This window comes from Apium graveolens, chromosome 7 (assembly GCF_009905375.1).
Source record: "Apium graveolens cultivar Ventura chromosome 7, ASM990537v1, whole genome shotgun sequence".
Classification (NCBI taxonomy): Eukaryota; Viridiplantae; Streptophyta; class Magnoliopsida; order Apiales; family Apiaceae; genus Apium; species Apium graveolens.
Window position 1 is genome coordinate 246,130,391 of NC_133653.1, and position 20,311 is coordinate 246,150,701.

The 20,311-nt window shown below is 33.2% G+C and overlaps 1 protein-coding gene across 1 annotated transcript in view; it reads left to right on the forward strand.

The window, feature by feature from the left end:
• The window catches only part of LOC141670825 (phosphatidylserine decarboxylase proenzyme 2-like), a 46,583-nt gene extending 26,518 nt beyond the window's left edge, over positions 1–20,065 (forward strand). Inside the window, exons 16-21 of the mRNA XM_074476846.1 lie at positions 4,834–4,929; positions 5,017–5,091; positions 5,197–5,289; positions 19,204–19,290; positions 19,403–19,453; positions 19,671–20,065. Of these exons, the coding sequence (XP_074332947.1) occupies positions 4,834–4,929; positions 5,017–5,091; positions 5,197–5,289; positions 19,204–19,290; positions 19,403–19,453; positions 19,671–19,787 (519 nt within the window). The 3' untranslated portion in view covers positions 19,788–20,065. The remainder of the gene's footprint in view (positions 1–4,833; positions 4,930–5,016; positions 5,092–5,196; positions 5,290–19,203; positions 19,291–19,402; positions 19,454–19,670) is intronic.
• The last annotated feature ends 246 nt before the right edge of the window (positions 20,066–20,311 follow it).

A 20,311-nucleotide genomic window follows, 5' to 3' on the forward strand; every position in this document is an offset into this window, starting at 1 on the left:
GGTTAATTCTTATCTATAAGAACAATTTAATTCTTTTAAAAAAGTTAACAGATTTAATAGTGAAAATTGATGGTTAATGAATTTTTTAATTAATTACATATATAATATATATTTTATTTATTTTTAAATTGCCGTATCCCCCCGCACCCGAATCCCCATATTTTTTAATTTGCCGAAACACCGTATCCCCGCACCCGCACCCACACCCGTGCTTCACAGAATATGAAAGATACTGTTTATATTGATTGTTGACATTTATGAAGAGCTACCCCTAGGATTTTTTCAAGCAATAAGTTGGATTGGCTCATTTCATACCTAATCCATGAACATATCTTTTCAATGAAGGGGGGCCTTAACATAAATAGCCATCCATTGACAAAGTTTATGATTTTTACATATTATCAGTTCCTTAGAAATTACATTAATAAGTATTAAGAAGAGTTTTTGTCTAGTACCTGGAAAAAAATAAAAACAGAAGACGAGTTGACATGTTTAGCTTTGATTAAAGTTTAGCTCATTTCAGCATAAAGAATTAGCTTATAGTTAGTTGTTTAGGTAAATCTCTTAACGAGTTTAAGTTTAAAAGATAAACTTAAGCCAATGCATTCTTTTGTTGTATGGTCTGTGCTTTAGCCATTCGTTGTTGGCGGAACCTGTATCCTAGCTACTTTGCGTCATTCAAACTTTGATACAATCATTAATGTGTGTTTACTTTCACTGCATAATCCCCATTTTCGATCCTATATCAGATGAGGTGTGAGCTAGTATATATTATATATATTGTATAAATATGCAAAACAAGGAATTAGTATATTAATTTGTATTTATATTATTGTTATTAATTAAGATTAAGAATACTAGAAACTGGTTCTAGACTAATTTTTAATCACAGTTTTAACTTGCACAAATCACCCGTTTGTCATCACAAATCACTATTTTGTATAAAACAAATCTCTTATATATATATATATATATATATATATATATATGCAATATATATCATCATCTTCAACTGTACTGCAATAATGAACCTTAAGTCACCATTACCAACACCTTCCACAACTAATCACCGCTGCTTATCACCACAACGAACCACCACCGCTTACCACCATAACTTGCAACAACTAAAGATTCTTTGTTACCACTACACACCCCTCTCATCACCTACTGGCACCAAGGACCTCCTATAACTACAATTTACCATCAACTATCAAGCACCAATAGATAACATTAGTAGATTTTCTCAATTACGAAAAATAAATATTGATAAGATTAATTGTGTATCGGGTTATCTTGTAGTTATAAATGGTGATGGCAGGACTGTTTCTAGTTAATATTTTAAAATTTGTTTAAATTTGACCATCTGCCTGTATATATACTAACTTAAAACTCGTGCGATGCACAAATTGTTTTTAATATTATATAAATTTTTTGAATTTAATTATTTTAATATTTTAATTTTTTCTTTATCCTAATCAGTCATATATTTTTTTAGCCCGAATGGAAGTATATATTGATTTGTTTTAGTTCGACCTTGTTATATTGACTAACGAATTATCTCTAATTTTGTTTTAATAAAATAAATAGACTTGCCCGTGATCTTTGGAGGAGTTGTTTTAGTTGGGAAAAACAAAAAAGGTAACACGTGTTATAGTTGAAAAAGATTTTGATTTCTTTTCCTATTATAAGTCTATTATTAACGCTAATAAAACTTTTAAATAAAGTAAATGTAATTATGTAAAATAATTAAGAGTAATTATGTAAAATCTATAATAAGGTTAATTTGGTAAAATGAGCATGTATCAAAAAATAGGTACCGACGATCAAATTTTCAATTTTTCGTCTATTATAATATAGTATAGATAGATAAGTACAGAGATAGATAGATTAGCTTGTTATTAGTAATTTAATATTTAATTAAATAGAATTGTCGTTATATTTTTGGGAAAAGAGGAGTTTTAGTTGGGGAAAGAGAAAGTTAACGTATTTTACTTAAAAAGTAACTGGTTTACATATTAATAAATTAAAATAATTAAACTAGTAAGTAGGGGTATTTAATTATAGACAGATTTGTAATTATAAATAAACTCTTTTTTTTGAAACCATAATTAAACACTTCTTCCGTTTAATAAATAGTAAACTGAATATATTTAAAAGTTTGTATAGGAACCAAATCAAATCACGTATCTTTAAAATAAAACAACTCGTCCTTCTGAAAACAGTATACAATTTGATGCCATATTTAATTAGTTGTTGTTTGATAGGCGAACTATCACTTTTAAGGATAACTCGGTAAATATAAATTAGGAAGGGCAATTAAGTAATTTCAGCAAATACCTACCGACCGACTACCAAACTTTTAATATTTCGTCTATTATAATATATATACTAGCTTACGTCCCGTACGATGCACAGGTCTTGTTTAATATTTATATATTTTCAATTCTATTTTGTATAATTTTATTAAAATTCTATATAAATAATTATATTCTAAATAATAATTATATAATTATACTTTTAAGTTAGGTTCAAATAGTATAAATACTATATGTTTGATGAAATCTTATTCATAAATAATAATGTAAATATTTGTTATTGGTGAGTGAGATTTGAATCTGAAAACTTATATGTATCTTTATAAATAATATAAATGTTTGTTGTTAACGGGATTCGAACCTGAGAACTTATATGCATCTTTATAAATAATAATATAAATGTTTGTTGACGGGATTCGAACCTGAGAACTTGTGAAGTGTATTTTTTTTAGTATTTGGATCTAACTGCTCTAATTATTTGATAAAGAATATCCGACGGTCGTGATGAAAAGGGATAACCAAAATGAGGGGTTAACCAAACTACATAGACCATTCCAGCTATTATAGTATAGTAAAGATAGATAAAAATATAGTATAGAGATATAGTTGAGTTGGAGATCAACATTATTTGGAGACCCTGATATGTAACTACACCTAAATTATATAAGAACGTGCTGTACATGAAAGCGAGGGACACAGGACACGCTTGATATTTTAACTCAGTACCTTTATACTCAAGTAAAAATATATAATGTAACATTTAGAATAAAATATTATGTGAAAAATATATTAAAATAATAGAGTGCAGAACTTCATAAATGGAGTGTGGTAGATTATGAAGTGTTGTACTTCAAACCTAAATAAAAAATATAATGTAACATGCAGAATAAATATTATGAAAAAACAGAGTGCATAACATATTGTAGAACTTTATAAATAACGTGTTGTACTTTAAATTATAAAGTGAAGTAGTTTGAAATCTAAATAAAAAATATAGCTGCACATGGAAAATAAATATTATGTGAAAAATTGATTAAAAAAATAGAGTCGTAGAACTTTATGAATAGAGTAGTACTTTAAAATCTAAATCAAATGAAGAACAAATATTATGTAAAAAATATATTAAAAAATAGAGTACAAGATAACATATCTTGTAATTTAGTAAACAACTTAGCCTTGTAAAAATTATAGTGTAATATATTTGGTGTAGAGTACATGACAAAAAAAAGTTTTTTGCATCAATTACATATTTTGATTTTTAAAATCCGGTATGGTTTTTATGTAATTAATTAATGTAGCACATAAGGAAAGGAAATACGGCAACACAAATAACAAAGTGTATTTCATAATTTTACTAAACCAAAATGATATATTGTTCTTCGGTAATTTTGATTATGAATTGTTCACATGCTAAGTTAATAGTAAAAAGTAAAAAAAAAGTAGTATTCAATTCTTATTCATATAATTCAAATTTTTATATAATTAAAATTAAATAATTTAAATATTTTGACTAGAACATCCTAAATTTGAATAAAGGTTTGTCATAATATAATACTGATAACCAAATTAAGGGTGCATAATATTTAGGGAAGAACACAATACATGAAATGAGAAATTTTTACTATTTTATTATGTTTCTCATTCAACGATAGTATAATTTTATAATTTTTAGGTTTTTGCATAACATAACAAATTAACTTGTTCTTGCATAGTTTGACACAATTTGTTTGAATAACCATACTCCATTTAAAAAACAATTTTTTAAAAAGTTAATTGGTTTGTACAATAAAAAAAGAAATAATAATAATAAAAATAATGTTTAATATTATTATAACAAATATTTTTTTACATTAAATAATTATTAAAACAAGTCCGTATAATATTAAAAATTTAAAAGGAAGGGAGAATAATTATGTGATGTGAATAAGGTACTGCACTTGTTTTTAGGTTTTATGGACATTTGATGTGAGGCATCCGATCCATCGATGTTTAAATAGGTCTCCAGGTCTCCAATCGAAACAGGGTCTCCACTGAACTTTTCTATGAACCTCTCTCGCTCTCTCTCTATATATATATTTTAGAGGTGATGTAGTTTTGGGAATGGTATCTTGAAGTGACATCATTAAACTTTTTTGTATATAGAATTTAATGGGTATTGTGCTAAAGAATATATTTCAAGTAAAAAAGTTACTTTTACTTATAGATAAGTAATATATCGATAAGTAAGAAGTAACTTATTTTTGCTATAGCCAAACGTAGTTGTTGTCTAGTGTAGTGGCTATTGAAATAGAAATTTTTACATGTTCACCAATTATTAAATTTGACTCCCAAGTGTGGGGACTTTAACCATTGACCTGGAGGGTTTGCATCAAGGCCTTTTAAATTTTTAAATTCAATTCTGTTGTTGATTGATTGTAACGAGAAAATATAAATCTTCATGTTAGGTATGATAGAATGTATTTAATCTTACTTTTATTTTCGTATTTATTGTACTATGTGGCGATATTTCTGGTCCTAGGGTCGAAAGTTCTCTATCCAAGGACTTCTTGGGAGGGAGGGAGACCATGAAGCTTTTATTGGTGGAGCCATGGTGATATTTCGGTTGGCACCACAGGTAATATATTGCCATTGTTATATGATATGTTACTAAAACTTGTTATAAAATCATCACTGCTATAGTTCTGCATTCTAATTATTGCAGGATTATCACCGTTTCCACTTCCCAGTCTCCGGAACTGTAGAGCACTTTACACAAATACCCGGAGCTTTGTATACGGTTTGTGCACATATTCTATAGTGTTGCTTCTTTAGTGATTTGGTCATTTTCACATCTTACCCATCTGTAAAAATTCCTTATTATTGTTGTATTATTACCTGGTAGGTTAATCCTATCGCGGTGAATAGCAAATATTGTAACGTCTTCACAGAAAATAAGCGCACAGTATCTATTATTTCAACGGAAGATTTTGGGAAGGTTTGTCTTGTCCTTAAATACTTAACCACACATTATTGGGGCCCGGGTATTATGCCAAAAGAAGTTATTTTCTTGAGACCACTGGCGGTAATTTTCACGGACATCTAACTAATTGCAGCACTGCCTTTTAATTAAAATGGTTATCTATGATTTTGTAAGACATATAATCTAGCTTCTGAACTTAATTTCATGCTTTTTCATGTTATAGAGTGATGAGTCTAATAGTTCAGCTATTTGAGCCAAGTGACAGTAGAATCTTCTTTTGATATTCTTATGATGGATGATTGGTCTTGTACTTTGACGGCTTTTGCTGCATACATAACTACATCATTTTTTTCTGCATAAATTATTGTTTCATTTACTATACAAGAAAATGTAATTAATAGTTAAATTTCCTAAAAAAATTAGTGATTAGCCTACTTTTCTCGATGGAGACACCCCTTCATGCTTTATTTACTACCTCTTTTATGCATGTACAGGACTAATGAATCTTCACATATAAGTTTTAGATGACTGCTTATATGCAAAGCTGCAAAACAATATGACAACGTACATAAATTATGCATTAACCATGTGCTAATTTGAGGGCCAATATTTTGTAAGGTGTTATTTTGGACCATAGACTCCTATTCTGTGTTGTTTTGGACATTTTTTTTGGCTCTAAGGGTTCAAATTAATTAATATAAACAACTCTTAAGGTCATTTGATGCAGATAGTCTACCCACTAAACAGACGTATAATATCCATGATTTTTAAAGCTGCAAAACCGTTAAACAAGATATTCAGCATTTAAAAGCAGATTTTAAAATAATGTTCGGATATCAAATCAGTCAAATTGTATAAAAGTAGAACAAACATAATTGAAGAGAAGATCGAATCAAGTATAACTAGTCTTTTTGAACTAGCAAGACAATCCCAATAGCTAGCAAGACAATCAGAATGAACTAGCAAGACTTTCGGTATGACTATCAATTGTCATACCGATTGTCATAGTAGTTCAAATCATATTGTCTTACTGAATTATTAATAGATTTTAATCTAATAACAATTCTGAAAATCCTTAATATTAATTCTGAATTAATTAATCAATTAATTCAATTAATCAATAAATTACTCTTTGCAGATATAATTTATTTTCTTAATTAAATTATTTGACTTAATTAATTAATAGAGAATTAATACTAATCTTGAGCAGCAACCATTCTTCTGAAAATCTTCTGAAAATCACTGTCAATTATGAATCAATTCCACCACTTCAATGTTGACACTCGATGTACTGTCTGGTTCATGAGTGACTAACTTCCGTGACGTTTCTTCAAGCCTTGACCTTGATACTCTTGATTTTCTTCAGACTAAATCCTTGTAATTAATTGATACCCTGACGAGATCTCTGTCACTTGATTAAATCCACAATCTTGATTTATATCACTGAGGCTTGATCAATTTCTTGAGCTTCTTCCAGTGAATTAAGTCTTCAAGTCTGTAGATGAATAATGTTTCTTAACCCTTTGACAGATGTTACTCTGTGAGATCTCTCTGACGATAGATCCACTATTTACTTATTACATTTTTATTTGAGTTGAGTTAAATCCTCGAATAAACAAATAGGCTTATTACCATTTACTAGTGTGTTATTTGACCACTTGAGGACTAGCCCTGCTGGCAAACTCTTTAAGCCTTTCTCGAAGAACTTCATTCAATTCTGAGCTTCTTTTTACTTTGTTGAGAAAAACCCAAATCTCTGACAAAGAACGATTCTCAAACAAATGAAGTGACACCTTGAAAGATCCTTTACTCTGACAATATACAAAAATGCTCATCTCATTTAGGGATCTGTCAAAAGCAGCTGTGATCCTTGAGACTTCAGTCTTGATAGCATTCATGTACATATCATTGTTAGGATTTGAGATTTCCAGTTTGTCAAGAAGATGTAGGAACTGCCTATCATTGTTAGTGCTCAGTTGAGGCATATCAAGTACTCTCCTAGCTTCATCCCATTTTTCACCAATCTTCAGTCTGACATCTCTTCTCCTTTCTTGAGCCTTAATGTCATGAAGACGTTGCTTTTGAAGAGTTTCTGTTTTTTGTATGTCTTTCCTCATGTCAATGATCCGGGAGACCTTTTTGAGTTCAACTTCTTTTCTTTTCATCTCTGACTGCTGCTGCTGAAACTCTTTCTCAAAGATAGGATCCACTGTAGCTTCCTCTTCCTATTCTCCAAAATCACTTTTCTCTTCAGCTTCAAATAAACCATCTTTATCTTCCAAGACTGGTTCAGTGGGAATGTCAAAAATATCAAAGTCATCCTGTTCTCCACTTTAGTAGACATCATCAGCCTTTCCTTTGTCTCCAGCAGAGGTATCTTTTTCTTTTCCCTTTCCACTACTCCCTTTCTTCTCCCCCTTAGTTGAAGGATCCTCTACTGACTTTCCTTTAGAACCTCCATGACCTCCATCACCTCCAGAGCCTGAGCCTCCACCAGACGGCCCTTCAAAGTAAGTTCTTTGTTCTTCATTAGGGCAGTGAGAATTCTTGATCATGAAATACAAGTGTTTCATTCCTTCATTAAGATGTTCCATGCCCGTTTCTATCTTTAGAAATCTGGAGGAGTCCAGTGCATGATTCATTTCAACCAGGTCTTCAAGAGAAGTCATTCTTGTATGTAGAGAGCAGAAGTTAGAAATGTCATCAGCTGATAAAGTTGGAGTTTCCTGAATGGAATTGAGCTTTGGTATGACAGTGGTCTTGAGATCTGAGATATCATTCCTGATGAGTGCCAGCTGATTGTTGACAGAGGTGGAAGAAGAAGACCGTTCAACCACTTGTGCTTTGAATGATTTAGCTTCAGCTTGACTTTTAGCAAGTTCTTCTTTTAAAGCAGCAATTTGAGCTAACGGGTTTTCAGTGTCTGTGTGTGCTCTCACCTGAATTTCACTCGTGTTTGGTTCACTCACCTCACGTGCTTGTGTTTCTCTCAATATAATTGCTCGTGAGGAGTCTTCCTGTTGCTGTTCTTCTGTACCTGCAGTTAAAATCACCCTAGCCTCTTCAAGAGAGGTCAGTGGTGGTGCAATGGGAATTCGCGAGTCCCGATCCTCAGTCAAACCTATCATTTCATGTGAAATAGATGTCTGAATTGCTTCAGGGATAGATTGACCGAGTTGCCCTCCACTTTCTCCAGATAAATCTGCGAGTGGAGAATCCCGTGAGGGAGCCAGAGGTGTTGGATCTGGGAGGGGAGAAAATGACTCTATTAAAGGTGGCTGAGAGTCAGATTTTCCCTCAGAAGCATGTGACTGCTCTTCTGCCGTAACTATGGCAGGCACTGTAACAGACTCTATGTGCACTCCTCGCTCCGTGTCCTGAGTATCATCTACTGGTATGTATGGTTCCATTGTGAGTAATGGAATTGTGCTTGACTCAGTACAGGATGCCATGGCCCTATGGCGAATTTCAATAGATTCATCCTGTTGAGAGAATGTCTCTAGTGACTGTTCATTGGCCATTTCAAAGTCCATGTCCTGTTGGGAGGACAAGGATGGGCTTTCAGATGCCTCAGTATATGTTCTTCTTTTCTTGGGAGGAGGCAGAGCTGAGGGTTCACTCACATTTAACAATACACTACTTCCTATTAATCTTCTGGGTAACATTTTAGACAGTGGGGGAGAGGTTGAAATAGGTTGTGACTCTGTGTTTGGCTCTATGACCTGGGATTGATGTTGTGGTTCTATAACTTCATGGTCAGCCCTATCAACCACTGGGGGTCTTTCAACAGAAGTAGAAATGGAGTGAGAGTGAAGAATTACTACCTGTAATGGAAGAGCATCTGATGTTGGAGGAGCCTGGGTGGCTTGAACCACTGGAGGTTGAGGTTGCTGTTCATGACCGGGAAGATTGAAAATAGGTAAGGGAATATAAGTGGCCATGAAAGCAGATACAAGTACTGGAACTTGCATGAATTTGAAGGTTTTGTCTTGGCGGGTGTAAATCTTTTTGCTTACAGGAGGGGGTTCGGTTACTGTAGAATGATCACGTAAAGCAGTAGTGAGACGTCTCAAGAGAATGGGAAAAAGTAGTTTGCCAAAATTGATCCTTTGATTGAAAACAACCGCAAGACCAATATACTGCAGAGTGGAAGTGATGTTGTGAAAGTTGGATTTAGTGCAGTTGGCAAACACTTTAGAAAGTGTATCGAAGAAAATGTCCCATTCAGACACCAAATTGGATTTTGAAAGTTTGGTTAAATTGATCACCCCCTGATAGTGAATAGCATGGAAAAAGTTTGTGATATCATTTTCAGAGGGCAAATTACAGAAATTGTCCACAGGAAAATTTAAAGCTTGATTGACGACTGTTTCATCAACCACATACTGTGTGTTTGCCACGATGAATGAAAAAGATTTTGAATCATCGGCCACAGTAGAGATTGTGCAAATCAGTCTAAGCAGATCGACATTTAAAATCACATTTGATTTAATAGCAGAGCTAACAATCGAATGGTCATTCAAAAATCTAATCCATGGCTTAAATTTTTCCACATCACATTTTTCTGAATTAAAATAACCAACCTGATTATGCGCGACAATTTGGAAATTGAGAGCCATTTAAAATAATAATAAGACACACACTTTCAGAATTTTAAGAATAATATTAAGAAAATTCGAATTAATTAAGTTAATTTAATAATTCGAATTAAATTAATTATAATCGAAAAATTTAGACAGAAATGTATCTCGTTAAAATTCTTAACTCACAAACGCAGATTTGAAAAGCCAAAAGACACAAAACAGAAATTAAAATTAAAAAATACCCAAAATCAACAAACACAAACTGAATTTGAAGGAGAGAAAAAAAATGATTCGGAAAAAAAAGTTTTGGAAAAATTTTGGCAGCACTCCTGTATGTATATATATGTAAGTATATATAACATGAGTAAGATTGCTGAGTAAGAACTCGAGCAAAGGAGATCAGTGGCGGTTGAGATTGATTCGAATATGAGAGAGAGAAGAGAGAAAAAAACTGAAAGACTGTTGAAATTTTTTTTAACAAAAACAAAAGAACTGAACTGATGAAAAAAAACACACACAAAAATGATTAAGTAGTATAACTGGTATGACAATCGGATTGTCATACCGATTGTCATACCGATTGTCACACCAGCTTAAAGACAGAAAAATAATTGAAATAAAATTAATAAACCCTAAATATATATAACTGGTATGACAATCTGATAGTCATACCGATTGTCATACCAGTATAAAATAAAAGAAATATATATATATATATAAGTTTTATAATTGGCAAGACAATTGATAGTCATACCGATTGTCTTGCCAGTATAAAACTATACTGATAACCAAAATAACACAATTATATACTGAAATGACATTCAGCAAGACAATTTCAATTGTCTTGCCGATTGTCATTCTGGAAATAAAACAATTATAAACAGAATTACTATTAACATATTTATATATATATGTACTGAAATGATTTTCAGCAAGACAATTTTAATTGTCTTGCCGATTGTTATTCCAGTAACAAGACAATTGTATACTTACAGAAAATATTTATAAAAACAAAGACAATATTTCAGAATTAATTATTTTTATTCCAAAAATAGATTTCTGTTGAATTTTAGCAAATAAAATTCATAGAAAAATATTTTTAGAGAAAATAAAATATTCTGAGATATTTGAAGTTAACAAGTAGAGTAAATAAAACAGATAAGATAATAAAAATTCATAGAAATAAGCAAAAAAATTTGGAAAATGATAAAATAAATTTGCAAATGAATTTTTCATTTATGAAAAATTCATTTGTAAATTCACTCAAGAACAGATTTCAGATATTCACAAGTTTAATCACTAAAGCTATTCAACATACCCAATTTACCAACTAATTTGGTAAATGTGGATTCATCAAAAGGTTTAGTGAAAATATCTGCTATTTGTTCTTCTGTTGGAACAAAAAATAGTTCAACAGTACCATTCATGACATGCTCTCTAATAAAATGATACCTGATGTCAATGTGCTTTGTCCTCGAGTGCTGCACAGGGTTGTTGGTGATGGCTATTGCACTTGTATTGTCACATAAAATAGGAATTTTGTTCAATACAGAGCCATAATCTCGTAGCTGGTTCCTAATCCACAAGATCTGAGCACAGCAGCTTCCAGCAACAATATATTCAGCCTCGGCCGTTGAGTTGGAAACTGTTTGCTGTTTCTTGCTGTACCACGAGACTAGTCTGCTACCTAGGAATTGACAACTCCCTGAGGTGCTTTTCCTATCAACAACACTTCATGCATAATCTGAATCTGTATATCCAACAAGATTAAAACCAGATTCTTTAGGGTACCAAATACCTAGATTTGGTGTTCCCTTAAGATATCTTAAGATTCGTTTAACAGCAACGAGATGAATATCTCTAGGATCCGCTTGGAACCTTGCACATAAGCATGTAGCATACATAATATCTGGTCTACTTGCAGTAAGATAGAGTAACGAGCCAATCATACCTCTGTAGCTTGTGACATCTACCTTAATGGAGTTTTCACATGGTCCAAGCTTGACAGCTGTAGTTGATGGAGTCCTTGCTGATGCAGAATCCTCTAGATTGTACTTTTTGAGGAGTTCCTTGAGATACTTGGATTGACAAATAAATGTTCCATCTAACCTTTGATTTACTTGTAATCCAAGAAAGAACTTCAGCTCTCCCATCATGCTCATTTCAAACTTGCTGTGCATTAACTTAGCAAATCTCTTACAGAGATTATCATTAGTAGACCCAAATATTATATCATCCACATAGACTTGGACTAATATAGTATCATTCTTATGTTTTTTAGAAAAGAGAGTTTTGTCTATGACACCTCTAATAAAGCTATTTTCAATAAGAAATTCAGAGAGAGTGTCATACCATTTTCTTGGAGACTGTTTGAGCCCATAGATAGCCTTGAAAAGAAAGAAGACAAAATCCAAATGATCTGGATCTTCAAAACCAGGAGGTTGCTCTACATATACCTCTTCATCCAGCTTTCCATTCAGAAAGGCGCTCTTGACATCCATTTGATAAACTTTAAAGTTAGAGAATGCTGCAAATGCCAAAAATATCCTGATGGCCTCTAGTCTAGCCACTGGAGCATAGGTTTCATCATAATCAATGCCTTCAGCTTGAGAATACACTTTAGCTACCAGTCTTGCTTTGTTTCTTGTAACCACACCATCTTCATCTAGTTTATTCCTGAATACCCACCTAGTACCAACAGCTTTCTTGTGTGTAGGTCTAGGTACCAGTTTCCAGACTTGTTGACTTTCAAACTGATTGAGTTCATCTTGCATAGCAATCACCCAATCTGGATCAGTCAGTGATTCCTCAATCTTCTTAGGTTCCATCTCAGAAAGAAATCCTGAGAACAGACACTCATTTTGAGTAGCACGTCTAGTTCTGACTCCAACATCTGGATCACCAATAATCAACTCAAAAGGATGAGCTTTATTCTAGACAGTCTGTCTTGGAAGATTTGATCTTGATGATTCGCCTTGAAATTCATTGGGATGTTGTGTCCTACTAGTTGATCCTTCAGCATCTCCCCCTGAGTTGTTGCCATGTTGACTTGAAGATTCTCCATCAGTAGCAGTGGTATCTCCATTGTTGCCAAAGTTTCCATCACTATTACCTTGAGTATCATCATGATTAACAGGTTCTTCACCAGCAACAAACTCAGGTTCTTGACCATGTTCTGATTCTGAATCTGACATATCATCAAACTTCAGTTTCTCAGAAGGATCTTCAGTTTGGATACTAGGGAGTTTAGTGTCATCAAATGTAACATTGACACTTTCAGTTACTTTGTGTTGATCAATGATATACACTCTGTATGATCTTCTTCCATATCCAACAAAAATACCCTCATATGCCTTTGCCTCGAATTTACCACGACGATCATCTCCATCCTTGAGCACGAAGCATCTGGCACCAAATACATGAAAGTATTTGATAGAAGGTTTCTGTTCATTCAAAATCTCATAAGGAGTTTTCATGAAGTCTTTGTTGATTAGAGTTCGATTCTGAGTATAACATGCAGTATTGACAGCTTCAACCCAAAAGTACATTGGAAGACCTGATTCACTTAACATCGTTCTTGCAGCTTCAATCAATGTACGATTCTTCCTTTCTACCACTCCATTTTGCTGAGGGGTTCTAGGAGCTGAAAATTGTCTGGTAATCCCTTTGTCTGTACAGAATCCATTGAGAAGTGAATTCTTGAATTCTGTTCCATTATCTGACCTTATTGCTCTAACAGGGACATTAGAATCTAACTCAATCATCTTGATATGATCAATCACAACTTGTGGTGTTTCATCTTTAGAGTGAAGAAATAAAATCCACGTATACTTGGAATAGTCATCAACTATCACAAGACAGTAACACTTCTTTGACATCGAAAGGACATTAACTGGTCCAAATAAATCCATGTGCAATAATTGCAGAACACCAGTTATGGAAGATGTGTCAGTGCCTCTGTGAGTCTTTGACTTTCCTTTCTGGCAAGCCTCATATAGTCCTTCTGGGGAGAATTCCAGCTGAGGCAGACCTCTGACCAATTCTCTTTTGACAAGAGAATTCATTGTTTTGAAATTGAGATGAGAAAGTCTCTTGTGCCATAGCCAACTCTCATCTGACGATGCCTTTGCATAGAAACAATTGACTTCAGGATTGCTTCCAGAGTTCATGTCAGCTACGAACAGATTTCCTTTCCGGATTCCCATCAAGGAGGGTTTTCCCTTTTCTTGTGCAGAATCTGACACTTCAGCTTGTCGAATAAAACATTGTAGCCGTTGTCACAGAACTGACTAATGCTAAGCAGATTGTGTTCAAGTCCTTGCACAACATACACATTTTCAATGATAACATTTCCAGCTAGCAAACAGCCATATCCCTCCGTTAAACCTTTGCTGTTATCTCCAAAGGTAACCACTGGGCCAACTTTCTCAACCACATTTGATAGCTGGGCTCTATCTCCGGTCATATGTCTTGACGATCCGCTGTCAAGAATCCACACTACCGGTTGTACCTGTTTAATGCCCTGCAATACAAATGGATTAGACCTTCTTCGGAACCCAAGCTTGGCTGGGTCCGGCATATTTGTAAAATTGGCCTTTATCAGGCAAAACAACATTCTTAATTTTAATATTCTCAACTTTCTCAATGACTGGACATTTGACCTTGTGAACAGCCTTGACAAATTTCTGTTTAGGCTTAGACACAAATGTCTCCTTTCTAGCTTTAGGAGGACTAGCAGTCTTAGACCTATCATGCTTTCTATTATTCACATGCTTATCATTAAAATAAGCATACATCAGATTAAAAGCACAAGACATACAATCAGGAACACCACATGCTTTATGAGAGGGATTAACAATAGGCAACTTATGCATGGTAGACATGGCATTTGTGTTATCCAACTCATGTGTGTCTGAGTTAGTCTCAGTTGCTTTCACAACCTTGACTGAAACTTTTGACACACTTGACTTGGAGACAGCTTTCTCATTAGCATTATCTTCAGCACGGATTTCTTCTTGAATAATAAATGAGGTCTTATCAAATGGTTCAGCAATTGATTCTTTATAGAGGGGTTCATCAACACCCTTAAGCGCATGTGGTACTTCCCTGCCTTTAGCACAGACATGAGGAGGGGAGTTTATGCCTAATTTTTCAATAGCAGCATTGTAATCATAACCTATTCCAGATGCTTGATTAACAGCTTGCTTATTGTAAAACTCTTTGGACTTCGAACAAGAATTAAAGTAAGCTTTAACCTTAGCCTCAAGACCGGTGATCTTGTCTTTGAGAATAGTTTCAAGTTGTCTATAACAGTCAACTCTATTCTCTAGAAAAGATACTTGTTCTTTTAATTTATCGTGATTGATGTGCACAAGTCTTAATTCATTGACCACTTTCTCAAGGTCTTTGATTTGTTGATTTAACAATTCATTATCACGACGAGCACAATCTAAGGAACCTCCTAGATGATAAACTAATTCAGCATCAGTAAATTTTACCTCTTTTCTTGACGATGAGGTGTTTGCATCACTAGCCATGAGAGCAAGATTCCCAACTTCTTCATCTTCACTGTCAGTATCATCCCAGCTTCTTCCCTTTGCCAGGTAAGCCCTTTCAGATTTACTCTTCTGATTAGAATCGTAAGAGTTCTTCCTAACTTGTTTTGGCTTCCTGCATTCTGTAGGAAAGTGTCCCAACTCATTGCAGTTGAAGCATCGAATGGTGCTTCGATCAACCATCCCTGTTTTATACCCACCACTGCTGGTGTTAGAGGATGAAGATCCATCTTTCTGGAATCTGTTGTGGTTGGACTTGTACTTGAACTTGGGATTCCTTTTGAATCTGACATTTGAGAATCTCTTGACAATCAGTGCCATTGACTCATCCTCCAATTGCTCCAGTTCTTCCAAGGAATAAAAATCATCTCCTGATTGATTGTAGTAGGAGGATCAAATTCTGCTACTATCAAATTTTCTTCAACCTTGGAAGACTGTACCATTCTTTCTGACTGTTGAGATTGTTGTTGATATTGTGGTTGTTGTTGTTCATCAGCTACTAGAGCAGTAGACGTGCTGACCACTCTTCCTTTCCCGTGAACTTCCTTCTGCTGAATCTGCTCCAACTCATAAGTCTTTAACACACCATAGAGCCTTTCCAAAGAAATCTCACTCAGATCTCTTGCTTCTCTTATGGCAGTGATTCTATGTTCGAGATGAGTTGGCAGTGTTAAAAGGAACTTTTTGTTGACCTCCCTGATGGAATAGTATTTACCATTAATGTTCAGGTTGTTGATCAATGCATTGTACCTCTCAAACACTTCAGTGATTCCTTCTCCTGGATTGGATTTAAAGTATTCATACTCAGAGGTTAGGATTTCTAACTTGTTCTCCCTAACTTCCTCTGTGCCTTCATTAATAACCTCAATAGTTTCCCAGATATGTTTGGAATTTTTACAATTCATCACATGTCTATTCATCAAGGGATCAAGGGAATCTACTAAAATTAATTGAAGGCTAGCATCCAGGGAGGCTTCTTCTATTTCAGTAGGAGAGAAATCCTCAGGATCTTTCACATAAGTTCTAGCTTTGGTGATCACCACATCATTTTCTATTACCTCTGGTTCAATAACCATTGAAATTTTTGGACCCTTCTTTAACACTTGCAGATATTTGGGATTAGCAACTTGTAAAAACAATAGCATCTTCTTCTTCCACATAACATAATTTTCTTTATCAAATAGTGAAATTTTAACGGTTCCAACTTTTTGTGAAGTCATTATGAATTTTTGAATAAATAAAAATTCAAGGAGTTGAAAAATCACAAAAGTCTAGGATCTTGATTTGTTCGTTAATCAGAAGGCTCTGATACCAATTGTTAGGTCCCAATTTGTTTGTAGAAGGGGGTTGAATGCAAACAATACCGTTTAATCGAATAAAATGCGGAATAAAAAGGTGAAACAAAATTCAAGTTAAATAAAACTTTTATTAAACTTGAAAGGTGTTACAACAACGGTATCTGTTACGGTATCTGTTACAAGGGATTAATCTCAAATCAATTATTACAAATCTAGAATAAATTCGACATGAACTTTTTCTATTTTTGCAATGAAAAGATCAAATGATAAATGCGATTTGAGATTAAGTTCTAGGGATTTTGATCCGCTAGATTGTTACACAAGAATAAGATAAATAATTCTAGTGGTTTGGATTTAACTTTACAATCTAGAATTTTGATCTTGAATAGAGCAGATGAAAAATGAAATGATTTGCTTTTGTTTCTGCTGTGTTCTTGACTTGTGTGTTCTGTTTGAATTATTGCATGAATGTCTTCTGTTGTGTTTTGTTGTTTAAGTAAACAAATCAATCCAGTTGAATCAGCAAGACTTTCGGCAAGACAATCAAATGAACTGGCATGACAATCCATTTGAACTGGTAGGACTTTCGGTGAGACTATCCTTTTGAACTAGCAAGACAATCCCAATAGCTAGCAAGACAATCAGAATGAACTAGCAAGACTTTCGGTATGACTATCAATTGTCATACCGATTGTCATAGTAGTTCAAATCATATTGTCTTACTGAATTATTAATAGATTTTAATCTAATAACAATTCTGAAAATCCTTAATATTAATTCTGAATTAATTAATCAATTAATTCAATTAATCAATAAATTAATCTTTGCAGATATAATTTATTTTCTTAATTAAATTATTTGACTTAATTAATTAATAGAGAATTAATACTAATCTTGAGCAGCAACCATTCTTCTGAAAATCTTCTGAAAATCACTGTCAATTATGAATCAATTCCACCACTTCAATGTTGACACTCGATGTACTGTCTGGTTCATGAGTGACTAAACCGTGACGTTTCTTCAAGCCTTGACCTTGATACTCTTGATTTTCTTCAGACTAAATCCTTGTAATTAATTGATACCCTGACGAGATCTCTGTCACTTGATTAAATCCACAATCTTGATTTATATCACTGAGGCTTGATCAATTTCTTGAGTTTCTTCCAGTGAATTAAGTCTTCAAGTCTGTAGATGAATAATGTTTCTTAACCCTTTGACAGATGTTACTCTGTGAGATCTCTCTGACGATAGATCCATTATTTACTTATTACATTCTTATTTGAGTTGAGTTAAATCCTCGAATAAACAAATAGGCTATGACATATGTCTTTCAAGCTTGCTTTTCAATTAGTCAGAAATAAACCATAATCTTATGTTTATTTGCAAGTAATTTTTACGTAAATATAAACTACAGTAATTGTTTAATCTTTATTTAAACATCAATTTAAGTGTTAAATTTAATCAATACCCTTTTCATTTTATTATACCTCGTTGACGAAGTGATTGTAAACAAATAGCAAATTAATAAGTATATACAATTATTAACATAGCCTTATGGACTCTGTGATGAACTGAGACGGACTACAGTTACCAAACTATGTTCTTTTGATTATCACTTAAATGAAACACAACAACTACTTTGCAGAACTGATGATTCACTGATTAACAATCAACAATATAGCTGTACTGTTAAATTAAGAGAAAACGATTGCAACTTCTGGGAGGATTCGAGAGTCCCAAGTCGCCTCTCCCAACTACTCTTTTGACTAACAGAATTCACATAACCCTAATCTCACTCCTTTCCGAAGCCCAATCCAATATTTCTGTTTTCCTTTTTATTTATTAGCAGGCAACTTGATTTACTAAATGACCATGATACCCCTTTTAATTCTTTTTAGTCCTGCACCTTGTAAATGTTTTGAGCCTAGTTGACTATTGACCTTGATGCGTGACAGAAAAATAAAATAAAATTAAGTGCATCTATATATAAAGCACAACTTCGTTAATGCCCAAACTTACAATCTTGTTGTTATTCACCTGTAAACCACGTATCTGAATGAGTAGTATTTTTTGCGAAATTTGAATGAGTAGTATTAGGAACAATGATTGGACACACTTGTTTCTTAAAGCTTATAAATCTTCCACCTCTCAAGCCTTCTTCTCTGTCACAATACTCTGATTTTAAAATTTTAGTACTAACCTGAAGTTTCTTGAATAATATGTCCTACATTTAAATATAATACATAATTTTTTCTCCTCTGTCACGATTCCCTGATTTTAAAGTTTAGTACTTGACCAGTTTGCCCAATAAATATATAATTCATAATTGTTTTCTTTTCCTTTCTTTGTTAGTAATTTGAATTACAATTATATTTCTTATCAAATTATATTTTTTACTAATGTTACTATTGTTGAAACTAATCTTAGGAATTCTAATATGATTCTGAATTAGATATTTAACTATTGTAGTTATTATAATTGCAATGAATGTAGGTGGCTTTTGTTGCAATTGGAGCCACAATGGTTGGCAGCATTACTTTTACCAAGAAGGAGGGTGATCGGATCCGAAAAGGAGATGAGGTTTGTAATAGACTATCTAATAAATTCAATTTTAGTGTTTCTTTATTGTTGAAATTACTCTTTACTTTTCTGTTGAAATGCACCTTAAATTTTGACACCATTTTGGTTTCAGTTTGGATATTTCTCATTCGGTGGCAGTACTGTCATATGCGTCTTTGAAAAGGTTAGCAATGTGAACATTGTCAAGCATGACAACAACTTAGTGCCTTTTTTTTCATAAATCTATAATACTCTAAATGAGATTCTTTCTACGTGCAATATTAGTGCATTGCAGTATCATATTAGCACGTGGACATGACGTATTTTCATTTATCTGCGCATGTAAAGAAATAACAGAATTTATGTTGGTATTATAATTTAATATCAGAGAAATTTTACAGGATGCTATTGAGATTGACGAGGATCTCTTAGAAAAGAGTGCAAGATCAATTGAAACCTTGGTCTGTGTTGGAATGAAATTGGGAGTTTCCATCAAGAAACAGACTCGCCAGACATAAAGAACCTTCCCTTAGAGTCTTGACAAGTGGCACCACATTTATGAGATCACATGTACATATTTTCAAATACATGTACAATCCTCATGTTTATACAGCTGCACTTTTGAACTTTATACTATATTGTAGGATATATTGTGTCAATTGGATTGGCTAAGTGAAGAGGGAAGTGTATGATATCCATGTGTTTATGCTCATGTTGTTAATGGTTCAAAGTTTAGATTGATAGGTAAGTATAATTATAATCTAATCAAGTTGTTCTGGCACCATGTTGGTTTATTTATCTCTATACTAGTGATAGAATGTATTTATATATCTTCTTGATGAAGCTGCTTGCACCCACTGAAATGATAAAAGCATAAAATATCGGGGATATAGTACATGTTTACCCCCGGCTTCGCCGGTGTTTATAAATATAAAATAAAAAAAATATTTTTTTTATAGTTAAACAATTATTTTAGTTAAATATATGTTATATATATATATAGTTAGTCTAATATTAGAGGTAAAAGTACCTTTAAACTGAG